The following is a 15133-nucleotide window of genomic DNA, read 5'->3' as shown; positions in this document are numbered from 1 at the left end:
ATACACACAAAATACTCCACATAAATCAAATAACCTTTCAACGCACACATAAAATACAGCTTTTTATAACCCCTGTCCTATTCATACAACAGCACTCACACACGGACTACAGCAGACACACACAACACTAACTACCAAAAGCCTGAGAGAAAAAAAGCAATGTTTTAAGACTGCTTTTAAAAGAGGATAGAGTTGTAGCAGATCTCAGGTCATCTGGTAGTTTGTTCCAGAGAACAGAAGCATAGTGATTAAATGCACCTTCACCTGATTTAGATTTAACTCTTGGTACATTTAGGAGACACATGCCTGATGATCTGAGGGATCTGATTGGTTTATAGCCAGTGAGCAGAAAAATGTATTTAGGAGCTATACCATTTAGGGCTTTGTAATTATAGGCGTTATAATTATAGGCGTGCTTGTTGAAGCCAATTCGTACCTGTCCTGAACTGTTTTGAGTCCTCCTGGAGGCCTGCAGGTGGTTTCCTCGTCCTTCCAGAGGCGGCCGACAGATGGCGACCTGCTCCCTGTCTGTCTGCCCAGCACGGCACAGCACAGCACAGCACAGCACAGCAGCACCCAGAGGCGCAGGGTGCAGTACAGGATCCTACAGCTGTGTGTGTCTTTCCTGGCGGATCTCAGAGGGAGAGAGAGAGAGAGAGGGAGAGAGGGAGTGAGTAAGAGAGAGAGCGTTTTCTTCGACAGCGTTAGCAGCTGGTATGGATTTTGGCTAACCCAGTTTCCCAGGTGGTGTCAGCGGTCCTTTCTGAGGGATTTTTTTTTTTTTTTTTTTTTTTTTTTAAATGTTTTCCTCTCTGTGTGTTCGTCGGTCGTTGTCGTAGCTGCACATTATAAAGGACACCCAATCTCTAGGACGGAAAGCAAGGCGGGTTTTCAATTTACTAGAGAGGTGAGTGAGTTTCCATGCTTTTCACTGCATGTTGTTTATGTCAGATTGCACAGCTGCACACCGCTAGTCTTGGATGGTGACTGGTGTAATTAATGCACAGTGGTGACTTGAAAAGTTTATTGCCTTATATAGAGGTGATACTCTCTGTATACTACTGTAGCCTACTCTCTGTATGCATACCGATGTTATAGCAAAGCCCCCCCTTTTTATTTATTTATTTTTTTGACATTTCTCGTCAGAACTGGCTCCATCCCAGGTGTCAAACACGGTAAAGCTCTCAAACCAGCGTATTGCACTGTAGGATAGATAATTAAACAATATTGTGAAATAACTGCGATAAGTTGCCAATGCAGTGTGTCCTAGATAAACAGTTATAGGCTTTGTATGTGACAGTCTGAAGTCTGACAAGTCTGCAGGTGGCAGGGTCGTTACAGAGTAATCAATACTAACCTAGACTATATAGTGTAAACTGTATCAATGATTTGACTGCATTTAGTGGACTGGTGTGTGTTCAGTCAAACTAGTTTTCACTGGCCAGGGAAAGGAAGGATGTAAGCCTGCTCAATGTTTACCTCGAACCACCACCCCATGGTACTGTCATTTCCCTTTGCACTTACACATAACTATGAGTAAGAGGTTTCTCGTGAGTAGCTCAACCATGGCAGTAATTAGTATTAGTATTAGTATTAGTGTTAGTGCCATTCTCTACCCAGTGAGCTGCATAGTACACAGGAGTAGAGAAGAAAGTTGAAGTATGTGTAGTGAAGAAGCCCTGCCTTAGGCCTTATTGCCCTACAGTATAGTCCTGAGGGGGAGCTGCTTTGGCTGACTACATATTTATTTTCCTTGTTTGGTAGACCTGGGGCTCAAAACCGGTCTGGGATTCTTGCACAAGTTTAATCACCTCTTTACAGATGTCAACACTTCAGTCAAAGACAACATACTCATGCCTTGTGGTCCCATTACTTTCTGTGCTTCTTAACACTGCAGTAGGTGTAAGAATGACAAGACAGAGCTATATTAGCAATATTAGCATGATGCCCTACTTGGGCCATGAAGAATATAGGTAAATGTTGTGAATTTGAATATATAAGGTGATATCTCCAGTTTTGAGATTTGAAACTGGGATATATCATGACTTATTATTCCACTTTTTTGATTTATTTCATTTGACCACAATGACATGCTGAATAATATCTCCTATGGGAATCAAATGACAAAGCAAGATAACACTCAATGATGATTTTACCAGATTAAGTTCACAATACTAAGCATTAACATATGAATACAAAATCATATAAATGTCACAAAACGTAGAATACAATAAAATATGGGTATTTGATAATGAGGATTGCATGGTAAAAAAGAAAATAAATCTACAAAAATTCTATATATCCCAGCCTAACACTGTAGTCTGTGACCTTGACGTCGAGCTTGTGTCACCCACACACCCTTTTATCTTAACACAGACTTGTACCATCTGCAGCTGTGTGGGCAGTTTAGTCTGCAGCAGACACTTCTCCTGTGCCTCTGTCTTATCAGCATGAGACATCCAAAACCAAAGGAAAACGTTTGTTCCTTTGGGGCAGACTGAGAGAAAACAGGCGTTAAGCTTCAACTGGTGTGCAGACCAACAGTGGTAGACAGAGATTAGAAGGTGATAATGTTGAGGCTACAGACAGAAGTGAGTTCTGTTTACGTTGAGTGATAGGATACAACCCCAAACTGAACAACATCTGGGGAAACAAAACATTCTCAGTCCTTTCCCTCCTTCTCAGACTGGGAACACTTTTGGTCATGAGAAATGGCTAGGCTAAGTGTCGGAGATACAGAATAATAATAATAACCGTTGTCATCATCATCATAATGTTTGGCAAAGTTACAAAGTGCTGTGGACAAATTAAACATGAACAGTCAAGGGAGGACTTGCACTGCTGCTTTAGTCTTGCCCAGGAGAATAGAAATAGTGCAAGATTAGTCTATATGATTACAACATTCAAAAAGGCAGGCATAGACATGTTGACCTATTTAAGGTAAAATGACTTACAAAGGTAATATAATGACTGCAACCTAAGCAGGCAGTTTAGCTAGCTGTATGGACAAAATATGAACACTAAGTTATGTAGCCTACATGGTCTGCAAGCTCATCTCCAGATGTTAGAAGCAGACTGTTGAACAGGCCATGTGAAATGTCAAAAAGATCGCTGTTTACGAGGTATTGTTACAAACTTCTGATCCCTCAGCGGCACCTGATCTGCTTCCCTGGCCTCACATATCCTCTCTCCTAACAGCACTGTATTAGTGACTTCTTTCTTCTGTTTTTTTCTTATATGCATAAAAACACGAGACAGTCAATTCGAAAATCTCAAACACCGTCAAGAGTTACTTTGCGTTGCGACTGGCACGCAGCAAGAGCTTGAATATTATCTTGACCCATTTATTTGAGACCGTGGATTTTCCATACAAGGATCTGTGAAAGAGAACTTACACAGGGGCCAGAATGTAGGAGGAGGGATGGATTTCACAAGTGCTCTGGCAGGAGCCCAGTGCTGTTGGCTGGGGATGGATGTCATGTTCAGCACAGAACTGTTTACTCTGTCAGATTTCGAAACGCAGCTCTCTGCAGGCAGGCTCAACAGCACGAGTGTCACTAAGAGAATAATGAGCAAAGCGAACAGCGCTCAGCACCCCCGTGGTGCTTCAGCTTTAGACCTCTGACCCCCGCTTGCTGTCTGCAAAGTGGGATATACTGTGATTCATGTTTTAGTTTCATTTGACATCAGTGAAAATTTGAAATAAAATCCCTTAGGAGAATCAAATGCCAGACTCATATGTAAAAGTAATTAATCAACTGATGAAATTTGAAGAATAAGTATCACTTGAACGGTGAATGGTACATGAGTAGATATTATCCACATCATTTTTTTTTAGCTTGGCCTTCTTTTCTGTTTACTGGTTCTATCTGTGTGATTCTAATTTAAGAAAAGTTAATCAAAATGGCATTTTGGCTAATTAGCTAAGTAATTTGAACAAGAAAAATGTGGCTATTTAGGGAAAAAAAGAAGGTTTAGAAGGCAAAAAGGGTATCTTAGGTTCTTGTCCCAAAGAGTTCAAATTTCAAGAATTCAGCAAAATATTTACAAAGTGTACACAGTGTACACAGCTAAAAGTCATGGTGTGTGGAATAGCCTAATTGATAAGCTACTTTTAATTCACTGAGGGCTCGTAGGTGAGGGTTTACACATAGCACATGCCATTTGGCGGTTGTATACATTTTTATCATGGGTGCCCCTATCCAACCTTTAACCCTATCCATGTTGGTTCCATGCCCTCTGAACCCTGAGCACTACAGGATGAAAAGTTATCCCAGTGGCAGGTTGTGAGACTTTTTTTCTCAGTGGGGTTGAGGAGTGGTCAGAGAGCTTCCCTACTTAATGGTGGTGGTGGGCTGGGCCATGCGTGGTGTGGTTCAGCTGGGTTGACTGTACTGAGTTAGTAACATTCACCACATGTTCCCTGCAGACTTGAACGCCATGGCTACCGCCCTCACCATGCTCCTCTTCCTCCTTCACATCTTCACTGTTTCAGCGCTGGAACCGGCCACTGAGCAAGGTACGTTTGACGCAGTTTAATATATTGCATGGCTCTTTATTGAATGGCTCTTTATTTGCTAGACATCCTTTTCAATTTACTTGCATCTGTAGATCAAGGAGTCTCTCTTCCTACAGCAAGGCCTATGCTAATATGGCGTATATCTACAAGTGCTTTGGTTTAGATTTATCTTTAGGTTTGTTTATTTATTTATATGCACACATAAATGCATACAAAACGGATGTGAAGAAAAATATGAAGAAGAAAAAAGGAACAAAAATCCAAGGTGTTCTGGAGGGACAAGGAAGCCTGCAGGAGTTATCACTTATTTATAACTCCCCTAGAGTTTAAAACATTAAAACAAACATTTGCAGGATTTGAAGAGTTGGCACAGGTTTGGGTGTACCATGTAATATTACTTCTATTACATAACTTACACATTTACATGTTATGGTATGTTGTTTGCAACTTTTATGTTTGTCATTGATGCGCCTTTCTGCGATAGTTCTCTCTTAAGACGCAGGTTTTTAATCTCAATTGGACTATTAAAGCATAAAAAAATAGAAAAAAAAAAAGCTTATATAACACCAGATGGAACTGATTATTCCCTTCATTACATTTTATGGGCCACGGGAAAATCTAGACCCTAGAATAATATCAGATTTTTATAGTCACCTAGTAACTGTGCCGCCAAGGCATTCAAACAAGCACAAAAGCTGTTGCACAACAGCGGAGCAGTGTGCAGGGAGCCACGGAGAACAGCCAGCACATTTCTAGTGAAGTGGCTTCCCAGGAATTCTGGAGATCAGCGACAGCGCTCCACCAGAGCCTGCTGAACAATGGGAAGCTGTTTAGTCGTTTAGAGGCCCCCTTTTCACCAAACAGCCTCTCAGTGGCATTGGGCACATGGTATATTTGCATACATGAGCTGCGTTTTATTCACAGACGTACAGTAGGTCCATGCATTGACCATGAAGTCACATGCTAGCATCCTGTGCTTTGTCTTGTTACGTAACACTGTGACATAGTGTAGACTGAGGGTGGGTCCCCTCTGCCTCTGTTCTCCTGCTACTCAAATTATCCTGTTTTTGTCTCACGTTTTTATATGTGGAGTTAACAAAGCTGCTCTCTTCTGACAAGCATTTCTTCATGCTATAGCGAAAGTCTGGCAGCGAGAGCCCACAAGTCTGTGCCAAGTTGTTCACAGAAATGGTTTGCAGAGAATCGATGGCCCCTCAGCCAACTATGGTTTATTGGAGTAGGGAATTGTTCAATGGGGAGCAAGTTTCCCAACTTACACGCCCAGAAAGAGAAATCTTAACAGCAAACATTTTGAATCTTTCACAGATTGGAGTGTAAAGCAGTGAATTGTAATGCTTTCAGATATATCCTTATACAATTTCTATATCCACACAGCAAGCCACCGTACATTCTCAAGTGGTTTATATCACTCAGGAATAAGGATGTTGCTCTAAATGTGATTGTGTTTCTTGACTAGAGAGGTCATCCTTGTTGTCCTACACTGTGCGACATGCATTACCTTTTTTATAACCTAATTTTGCTGTTCGGGCAGTGAAGCTTCAGAGCTGAAATCACGGATGTGAGTGGTCTGGGCTTCGACCAAGGAAGGAAATGGCTTTTCTAAATGTAGAGGATGAGAGTACACGAGACTGATGGAGTCAAACCACGTGACTGTAAATAACTGTTTGCCCTCGGTGCTCACAGGGAAGACATTAATGAACGCGCTACCCCCATACACTGTGCAAATGCTTTATATCAGGAACAATCAAAGCCACTAATTAACATCAAGAGGCTGCCTGAACAAAAAGGCTGCAACAAGCCGTATTCTACTTGATAATGTGTAGGATTTACTGGCAATTAGACCTTTTAGAGGAAATAATCCTTGCTGCCATTTCCTGCTCCCTTGGAAATTACAGCTAAAAGGAAATGCATCTGGGCTAATCAAAACAGAGTGAACGAGGATGTTTTGTTCATCCTGAAATAGACTGGGCTTGTAGCGCTCAGAGAAAAAGAACATGCTGTAAACATGTTTACTCCGTGAGGTTGTGGCTGTTTGCCTTATAAAGAGGAGCCTTGTAATGAGAATGCGTACGCATTGCAAATTGATATTTCCATCTTGGAAATTTGTTTTTGTGGCCCTGACAGCTGTGTTCACAAAGCCCTTGATATCTCCTGCATACATGTTTACTTACTCCAGAAGTGAACTCCGCTTGGCAGACACTAAGCAAACACTGCAGCAATTACTTTTTAATACAGGCACTTTCACAAAAAATAAACTTATCAGCTTGCGAATGTTCAGTTGGCCTACCCAGTTTGTGCATAGAAAATGATGTACACAGCATAAAGCCGCATTCCAGAAATTATTGTGTCAGTGTTTAATGTTTCAAAATGAGGTGACAGGGAATGATACACTTGGTATCTCAGCTTTTCTCTCTCTCTTTTTTCTTTCTCTCTCTCTCTCTCTCTCTTTCTGTCTCTCACTCACTCACTCACTCACTCTCTCTCTCTCACACACACACACACACGCACACACACAACACATGTTCTGACCCCTGATTTGTCATGATAAATTGAGCTACAAAACCCCTCAACATAGCTGAGTGTCAGATTGATTTTGCTCTTAATCCTGAGTTTAGCACAGTTCCAAGGACGAGACGGTGATCTGGTAAACAGGTTATTTTTAACCTTTTGCCCCCCCACCCCACCCCCTCCACACACACACACACACACACACACACACACACACACACACACACACACACACACATAGAGAGCTGCTAAGCAGGCCAGAGGTATTCCTCTCCTCCTCTGAGCACAGCCTCACAGCTGTGAAGGAGCCATCTTGTCCTCACACTTCTTGGTACTCAGCCAACCTGGAATTGTGTTGTTGTTCCTCTCTGAAGTATTGATGTGGCCAACTGATAGCTTCTGCCATCAGCAGAGTGTTGCTGGAGATGGATGATAATTGATCAGGAAGCTTCATGGGAATTGTGAACAATAAGCAGTGTTTACTTAACAGAATGTAAAAATGCTTGGGGGAGTATGGTGGCATGCTGCAATGTAAGGGAGAGCACAGAGCTAGTAGGCTCATAAATTAACAGATTCTGCCATAAAAACAAGATAGGAATGATAATTTAAGGTTTGTTCAGCTTCCCCCTTTGTCTGCAGGAGCAAATTGCATTGGGATACTTATACATTATCACAGGTCCCAATTGCATTGCTTAAACCTGTGATTTTCTCACTGCAAGAGAGTTATAAAAAAATGTTGTGCTGTGCACACATGGTTTGAGTTCATGCAGCCAGCAAAGCCAGATCCACATGGCATTTTCTGTGCAAGAGCGTTTCTGAGGACAGATAAAACAAACAGTTTCCACGAAAGCCATGGTAGTAAACTCCCTCCTGGCTGCGGCTTACATTTGAGGAAGAGTAAAGAGACTTCCAGGAAAAATGCAGCTGTCTGCCCTGCGGCCACGCTGCTGCAGGAGTTGGGTTACTCGCATTATTCCCTCCCCGAAGTGCAGCTCATCCAACCTTGAAAGTGATTTTGATTTATACAAGTTGCAACACATGAATAAGCATAGCAGACATTTAGGATATCACAATATAAAAGGGGAAGATATATAAGATATATATTTTTAAATATGTGTCTCTCTTTCTGTCTGTCTGTCTCTCTGTCTCTCTCTCCCTCTCCCTCTCTCTCTCTCCCTCCCTACAGTCCTCCCCCAGAAACGCCCCCACCTCACCGGCTGTGTCTCCACCAACATGGAGACTTTCCGCTGCAGATGGAATGTTGGAACATTCCAGAACCTCTCAGAGCCCGGCGACCTCCGCTTGTTCTACATCAATAAAAAGTGAGGGAGACAAAGCTGTCATAAGTAACAGAAACAAACATTTTTCAAATCTTTATTTTATGTCTTCAATCAGTGCTTTCAAGAACATCTATGGTCACAGATGACAGCAGTTGAATGATTAGTTCCCCAGAGCCGTCACTGAGAAAAGAGAAAGCGGGAGCGTCTGTATTTAACAACATTTATGAATAATTATTTTTTATTAACATTATGAATGACATTTTGAAATCCCCTCATAGCCCACATTGTTTTTTTTAGTTCTCATTCTTACGCAACCCCTGCTGGACAAGGTTAAGCAGGTGCATTGCTTTTACAGCACAAATGTGTGCATTGTTTTGTATAAGCGTTGTCGGGCATGTGGCACACCTGCACCCTTTCTTTCCGTTGACAAAGCAAAACTTATAGGTCCTGTCCAGTGTTGGTTGTGAGATATTAATTTTAACAAATACCACATGATTTCTTGAAATTGCTGGTTTGCTGCTGCTGGAAATAGCTTGTTCATTTTCAATATCAACAGCTGTGACGATACTCATCCAGAAACGGCTTTTTTGCAATTTGTATATTGAATACATTTTAAATAACTGAAGCACTGCTTCTTGTCACCTCCTTCCTCTCCTGCATGCAGTGTTTTATACCCCATGTTGTCTTTCCCACCCTTGCAGACCCACCCATGTCTCTCCTAAAGAGTGGAGTGAGTGTCCTCACTACAGCACTGACAGGGTAGACGAGTGCTTCTTCAATGAGAACTACACGTCCATCTGGACATATTATAGTGTCCAGCTGCGCTCAAAGGACCAAGCCATCCTCTATGATGAGGATTTCTTCCACGTTGAAGAAATTGGTGAGCAGAGCAAGATGCAACCTTTTTGGTCTACAGACCACAGTGGCTGTGAAGCCCAAATTTCTCAAACCGAACAGAATAGCCCCTTTAAACTATGGTTGGCTTCTTGACAAAGTGGCTAATAGAAGACATTAATGTGTTATTTATCTCTATACATTACTATTGTAAGCTTTATTAGTTGGATCCAATAAATGTATGTGTATGTATGTAATCAGTGCCGATGTACTGTCATTTGAAAAAAACACTGAAGTTTGTGTGGATTGTGAAAAATGAAACTGTGCTAATAGTGTATAATAATGGCTTCCTCAGTGCGACCTGATCCCCCAGTCGGGCTTAACTGGACGCTGCTGAATGTGGGTCTGACTGCGACTCACTTTGACATTATGGTGAGTTGGGAGCCACCGCAGTCTGCAGACGTGGAGACGGGCTGGATGACGCTGCAGTACGAGGTCCAGTACCGCAAGGCCAACTCAGACCTGTGGAAAGTGGGTTTGTTTGTTTGTTTGTTTGTTTGTTTATTTGAATTTCTTCCTACCATGGAGTGCTAGAATTGGCAATAGGCAGTGCATGTAGAACAGAATACTAAGTATACCTAAGCTGTCTTTACACAGCTTCGAATTTTGTGTTTTTATGCAAGATTTTATGTATATAGTGAAAAGGAGGGTTATGTTATCCCTGCTAGTAAAAAAGCCCACTCAGACCTGGTAAATTGTTTATTTAAAGTAAAAAGGAGCAATTGTCAGTGCAAATGCAGTTGTTGGTTTTAAGCACTATAAACTAACTAAACTATACTGTGCTAATAATCAAAAATAGAAAGAGTCGCTACTCATAAGTAAGTTAGCTGGTAAATAACAATAATTAAACCTGGAGGCATCAGAAGCATCAGGATCAAGGATCACCATGAGTCAAATGGTTATTGCCATAGGAGATACATACATTGTCTCTCACAGGATTTCCCATGCAGTGTAAAATAAAAAACAATGAAAGAACATGCGTCTTGTATCCGGATTGAGTCCAGATATCTTTTAGCGGGATTACGTTTACACCTGGTGTTAAAATGCGTCTCATGCATCCATCCACACTGAAATCTGATTTCTGTTTCCATCACCGGATTCTCATGTACGTCACCTCACTTCTCATAATATTTACATCCTTTAAGATTGACAGTAAATTCCTTCTCTCGCTTGTTCCCCAACTACGAGTGTCCAGACTAGAGGTTTCCACGACTAAGATTTGTCAAGCAAAGCTCATAATCAACCAATGGTCGACCAATGGTTGACTAGGCATTTTCATTCCTAAATTAAAGTGTTTATTATTCAACGCTGGAGTCAATCCAGTGCGCGGTCAGACTCAGCAGTGGCACGCAGCAGACGTCTGAACTCCAAATGTCTATTGAAACTAATTGCGGTCACATCTTTCAAACAGTCCCAAAGTGTTCCCATACTTTGTTGTACAGTAGCAGGAGGGCAGTGTCGCTCCATTAAACAGACAAAGCTCACATTTTCCACCACCAATGCGGGCTGGTCATCCAGTGCAGTAAATTCTATAATAATACTCTCTTGTTGTTTTTGTTTTTTTTACCTTTTTCACTGTCATGGGCTAATTTATCTCATTTTCTCAGCGCATCCTCTGTTTGCTACTATTTCCTCGAGTGCCTGTTTAAATTAGTAGTATTGTAATTAGCTGCTGTCACCCCTCCAAATACATTGCAAATAGTAGTCTACAATTAGCTGTTTTACTACTTTCACTCTCCAGTTTAAAGAAATTCACAACTGCAGACATTTTTTTTACATTATGTCATATCACATGCATACATAATATGTTGAATTTTAGTATATACTTATATACTATATATACTACAAAATTAATTTAAAACATGCATTATATTCAGTGCATCAGCCAGTTTAAGTACAAAATTCATTTTAAGACACACCAAGACTACAGCTTAAAAGTTGATTGCTTTTGTTTATAGAAAAACCTTTATCATGGTGAAGGTAAAGATAAACGTTACTTAGGGCAGAAAATTGTCAAGGTTACTTCAATCACAGACGTCTATTGTTTTTTTGTTGTTTTGTTTACTTACTGAATTACTTACACACATAAAAACATATTTTTATTATTTTAATTTGGTGTTGAGTGACTACTCTTTTATTTTTGGTTTCATTACGGACTGGGCTTTTAAATCTTGAGAGCTTTCCCAGACTGATATGAGAACTCTGTTTTCTCCACAGAGTTCTCCACAGGTCGACCTTCAGAAAAGTACACAGTGTTCACTTTATGGGCTTCAAACTAATGTGGACCACGAGGTCCGGGTGAGGTGCAAGATGCTGGGTTGTAAACACTTTGGAGAATTCAGCGACTCCATCTTCATCAACATCCCCTCTAAAGGTAAACAACTTAGTGGCTACATTTACATGCACGGAGTAACCTGGCTGTTGGCCATACTCTGATCACAGTTATTCACGTTAGGGTGTTTAACTGCAGTTGAATGTCCCTGTTGCTATGAATAAACCAACTAACAGAATATTCCTGTCTACCTGTGGTGTCCCACACACACACGAAAAAAAGCGTTTACAAGATGTTTACATGCCACAATAAGAGAATGGGTTAGGAATGTAATTCTTTGTGCATGTAAACACAGCCAATGTCACACATCCCTGCCATTTCAACTTTGTAATTTTTATGATGCATTATGTTCATTATATGTGTGTTTGTGTGTATTTTTTTATCCCCAGTGTCGAGATTCCCTGTCGCAGTCTTGCTCATCTTTGCTGCCTTGTGTTTAGTGGGAATCCTAATGTTGGTTATGGTCTCCCGGCAACAAAAGTAAGTATTTTACATTTATAGGATGTCTGTGCAGGTCTGGATAGTTTCGGAAGAATGGAAAATGATATAGACCATTCTAGATCTTTATATGAAAACGCTACAACAAATCATGCAGCTAATTCACCACCACACTCTGGATTGCTTGACCATGAGAGAGTGCCTGTGTGACTCAGTTAGTAGTGATGTTATTAATCTATATTCAAAGGTGTAAAACAGTGAAGAATATATCTGTGGAGGGTTTATACAATGAGGTCTGAAAAAGAATTACATTTTGAAATGACTCTCAAGGACTATAGTCCTTGAGAGTCCTAGAGAGATAAATGTTGTATTCAAAGCACTGTCCCCTTTCCGATTTCTGTTATCGTAAAAATTTCATAGTAGTTATTCAGTTTATGTTTTCTGAATTTCTGATTTGCATGATTTGGTAATGTCAAACTAAACCTGTTCCCTCTGTGCTTCTCTAAGGTTGATGGTTATTCTTTTGCCTCCTGTGCCTGGACCTAAAATAAGAGGAATCGACCCCGAACTACTCAAGGTATTCCTCTACATATTACTGTGTGTGACAGTACAGAAGGAGTGGTTCACTGTTGAGCCCTCTGGAGGTGTTCTGGAGCAAACATTATTCAGCTAAACATCTGTGATTTTAAGTGCCCATGTAGTATTTTTCTCTTTTTCTCTACAATCAAAAGCAAGGTTTATGCATACATGCGCACCCTAGTTTAATAGAACGAGGGGTCCTACATGTTGGTATAATGTTGTATAGCTACTTGTAAAGTTACACTGTAGCTATAACTGTACAATAACTAAGTATTTGCCAAGTCCAAATTTCTGTATTTACTTGGTATTTGCCTAGTAAATATATTTTGGAGATGAGCTATCCTTCAAAATAGAACAGATAGAAAATAGAAACTCCATAAAAAACGTATCATGTAGCATTTCAGGAGACATGATGCACCTCTGCTTCAGTAGTCTGAGCGCAAACCTTTTGGTTCACCAGAAATAAGATTTTCAGACTAATTAAATCATTTTTGAATCATTTTGAGGGCATTAACTCTACTTCCTTTATCTTATAGAAAGGCAAGCTGGGGGAGTTGACGTCTATCTTGGGTGGCCACCCTGATTTGAGGCCAGAGCTGTACAACAACGACCCCTGGGTGGAATTCATCGATCTGGACATTGAGGAGCATAATGACAGACTGACAGACCTGGACACCGACTGCCTCATGGACCGCTCCCTGTCCTCCAACTGCTCTCCCCTCTCCATTGGCTTCAGAGACGATGACTCGGGCCGTGCCAGCTGCTGTGACCCAGATCTTCCCAGTGACCCAGAGGCATCACCTTTCCACCCGCTCCTCCCAAACCACAGCCCCAGCCAGGAACCCTCGGGCCCAGTCGCCTCAGAGCCCAGCTCCCCCGTCCACAGCCCCACCGCTGGGGAGTCCGCCTTTGTGGTTCCTGGCAGGGAGGACCTGTACACCCAGGTGAGCGAGGTGAGGCCGTCTGGAGAGGTGCTGCTGACACCTGAGGAACAGACTCAGGTGGAGAAGACCACTAGGAAAGATACAGAGGAAGAAAGTACAATGGGAAAGGAGAAAGAAAACTCAAAGAAAGACTTTCAGCTACTGGTAGTGAATGCAGATCATGGAGGTTACACCTCAGAGCTGGACGCAGGGAAGATGAGTCCAAGATTGTCCACAGGGGAGAGCAGTGAACCCTGCCAGAGAGAAGACTTGAGTTCTGTGCCAACCCAAGCCTTTGGAGAGTACCAGAGGCCGTATCTTGAATCAGATATGGCCCCCATGTCCCCACTTCCCCCTGCTGCTGTGTACACCGTGGTAGAGGGTGTGGACAGGCAGAACAGCCTCCTACTGACATCAAACCCGACACCCGCTCCCCAACTAATACTGCCGAAGGCCATGCCCACACCAGAGGGTTACCTGACCCCTGACCTTTTGGGAGATATCACACCATAGATCAACGGTGAACTGTGGATAGCTGGGATTATTCAATCAAAGGCAGAGATAGGCTTGGGAACAGTCTTTGAGAGCAACTGTGAAGTGTCCCAACGTTGAGTGTTGAATGTCAGCCCTCCTAAAATAGTGGAGGACTATCTGTGCCTGTCCTGCCGTCGCCTCTACCTCCTCTAACCTCCACCAACGGGACTGCTAAGTCTATCCGCCACACCCTCTAACGGGACTGCTAAGTCTAGGCTGGAAGTTTGTATGAGCGAAGAAGAGCATATGAGGGTGTGTTTTATTGAGGTTGTGCCAAGGGAAATGTTCAAAGTGAAATAATGACAGGTATTGTTAGGGCTAGGTATTGCCCTATGTTAAATTGAAAACCAGCTCTAAAACACTACTTTTTAGATATGTCTTTGTTAAGTGGGAGTACATTTAATTATACGGTAAAGTACTTTGTGTAACATTTGTACATGTCAAATACTTTTTTTCTTATTAATAAAATCAGGTCATGTGTAATTGATATCATCTATGAAAATGCCTGTACACAAAAGTGATTACAAAGAGATGAGTTCTCTTTGTAAGATTCCAACATATCAAAGTTTTTCATCATCTTTCCATTCCCTTTGATGCTATAAAGTCAATACTGATACAACAGAATTGTTACTGTACCAATGGGTATTGCTTTTCAATGCTCAGCCCTATTGAAGGTCTTTTATATCCTGTGGTTGCCAATGCCTAAGTATTTCTGCAAAGTAAAACAAAGCATGTGGGGAATGTAAGAAGATAAACTGTAGCATAAGAGTAAAAAGTAAATAAAACTACAACTCGGGGGCAAGTGGTTATTGTTGAATTTGTACAGTCATTGTATTTCAATTGTTCAAAATTGTTAGTCACAAATAAACAACTTTCATACTTTCTCTTTGTCTTTCCTCAGCACCGCCATGATTCTTTTTTTTTTTTCCAGTTTTTTCAGTTAGAGGGCGCGTGCAACAGAAATTCAAATTACCTCTTCAACAGTTCAACTCGTTTGCTAGCAAAATTTAGCTAGGACAGCGTTTAGTGAAACTGAAACAATATCGTTTTTTCTGAGTATATTACGCTAGTTATTTGCTCTTTCCCAGACCAAGGAAGACCAGAG

The 15133-nt window shown here is 41.4% G+C and overlaps 1 protein-coding gene across 1 annotated transcript; it reads left to right on the top strand.

The window, feature by feature from the left end:
- Positions 1–802: 802 nt before the first annotated feature.
- Positions 803–14894, top strand: LOC139656472 (growth hormone receptor-like). The gene is made up of 9 exons (XM_071534063.1): positions 803–907; positions 4430–4519; positions 8235–8370; positions 9030–9208; positions 9518–9693; positions 11440–11596; positions 11944–12034; positions 12500–12569; positions 13108–14894. Exons 2-9 carry the CDS (start codon positions 4441–4443, stop codon positions 14005–14007), a joined length of 1788 nt encoding a protein of 595 aa, XP_071390164.1. The 5' UTR covers positions 803–907; positions 4430–4440; the 3' UTR covers positions 14008–14894.
- The last annotated feature ends 239 nt before the right edge of the window (positions 14895–15133 follow it).

The sequence above is a fragment of the Centroberyx affinis genome, unplaced genomic scaffold, assembly GCF_046629955.1.
Source record: "Centroberyx affinis isolate AG114_WGS23_722 - 3 ecotype Tasmania unplaced genomic scaffold, CSIRO-AGI_Caff_v1 ptg002483l_1, whole genome shotgun sequence".
NCBI classification, from domain to species: Eukaryota; Metazoa; Chordata; class Actinopteri; order Beryciformes; family Berycidae; genus Centroberyx; species Centroberyx affinis.
Note: the sequence above shows the minus strand (reverse complement) of the source record. Positions and strands in the feature narration are given on the sequence as shown.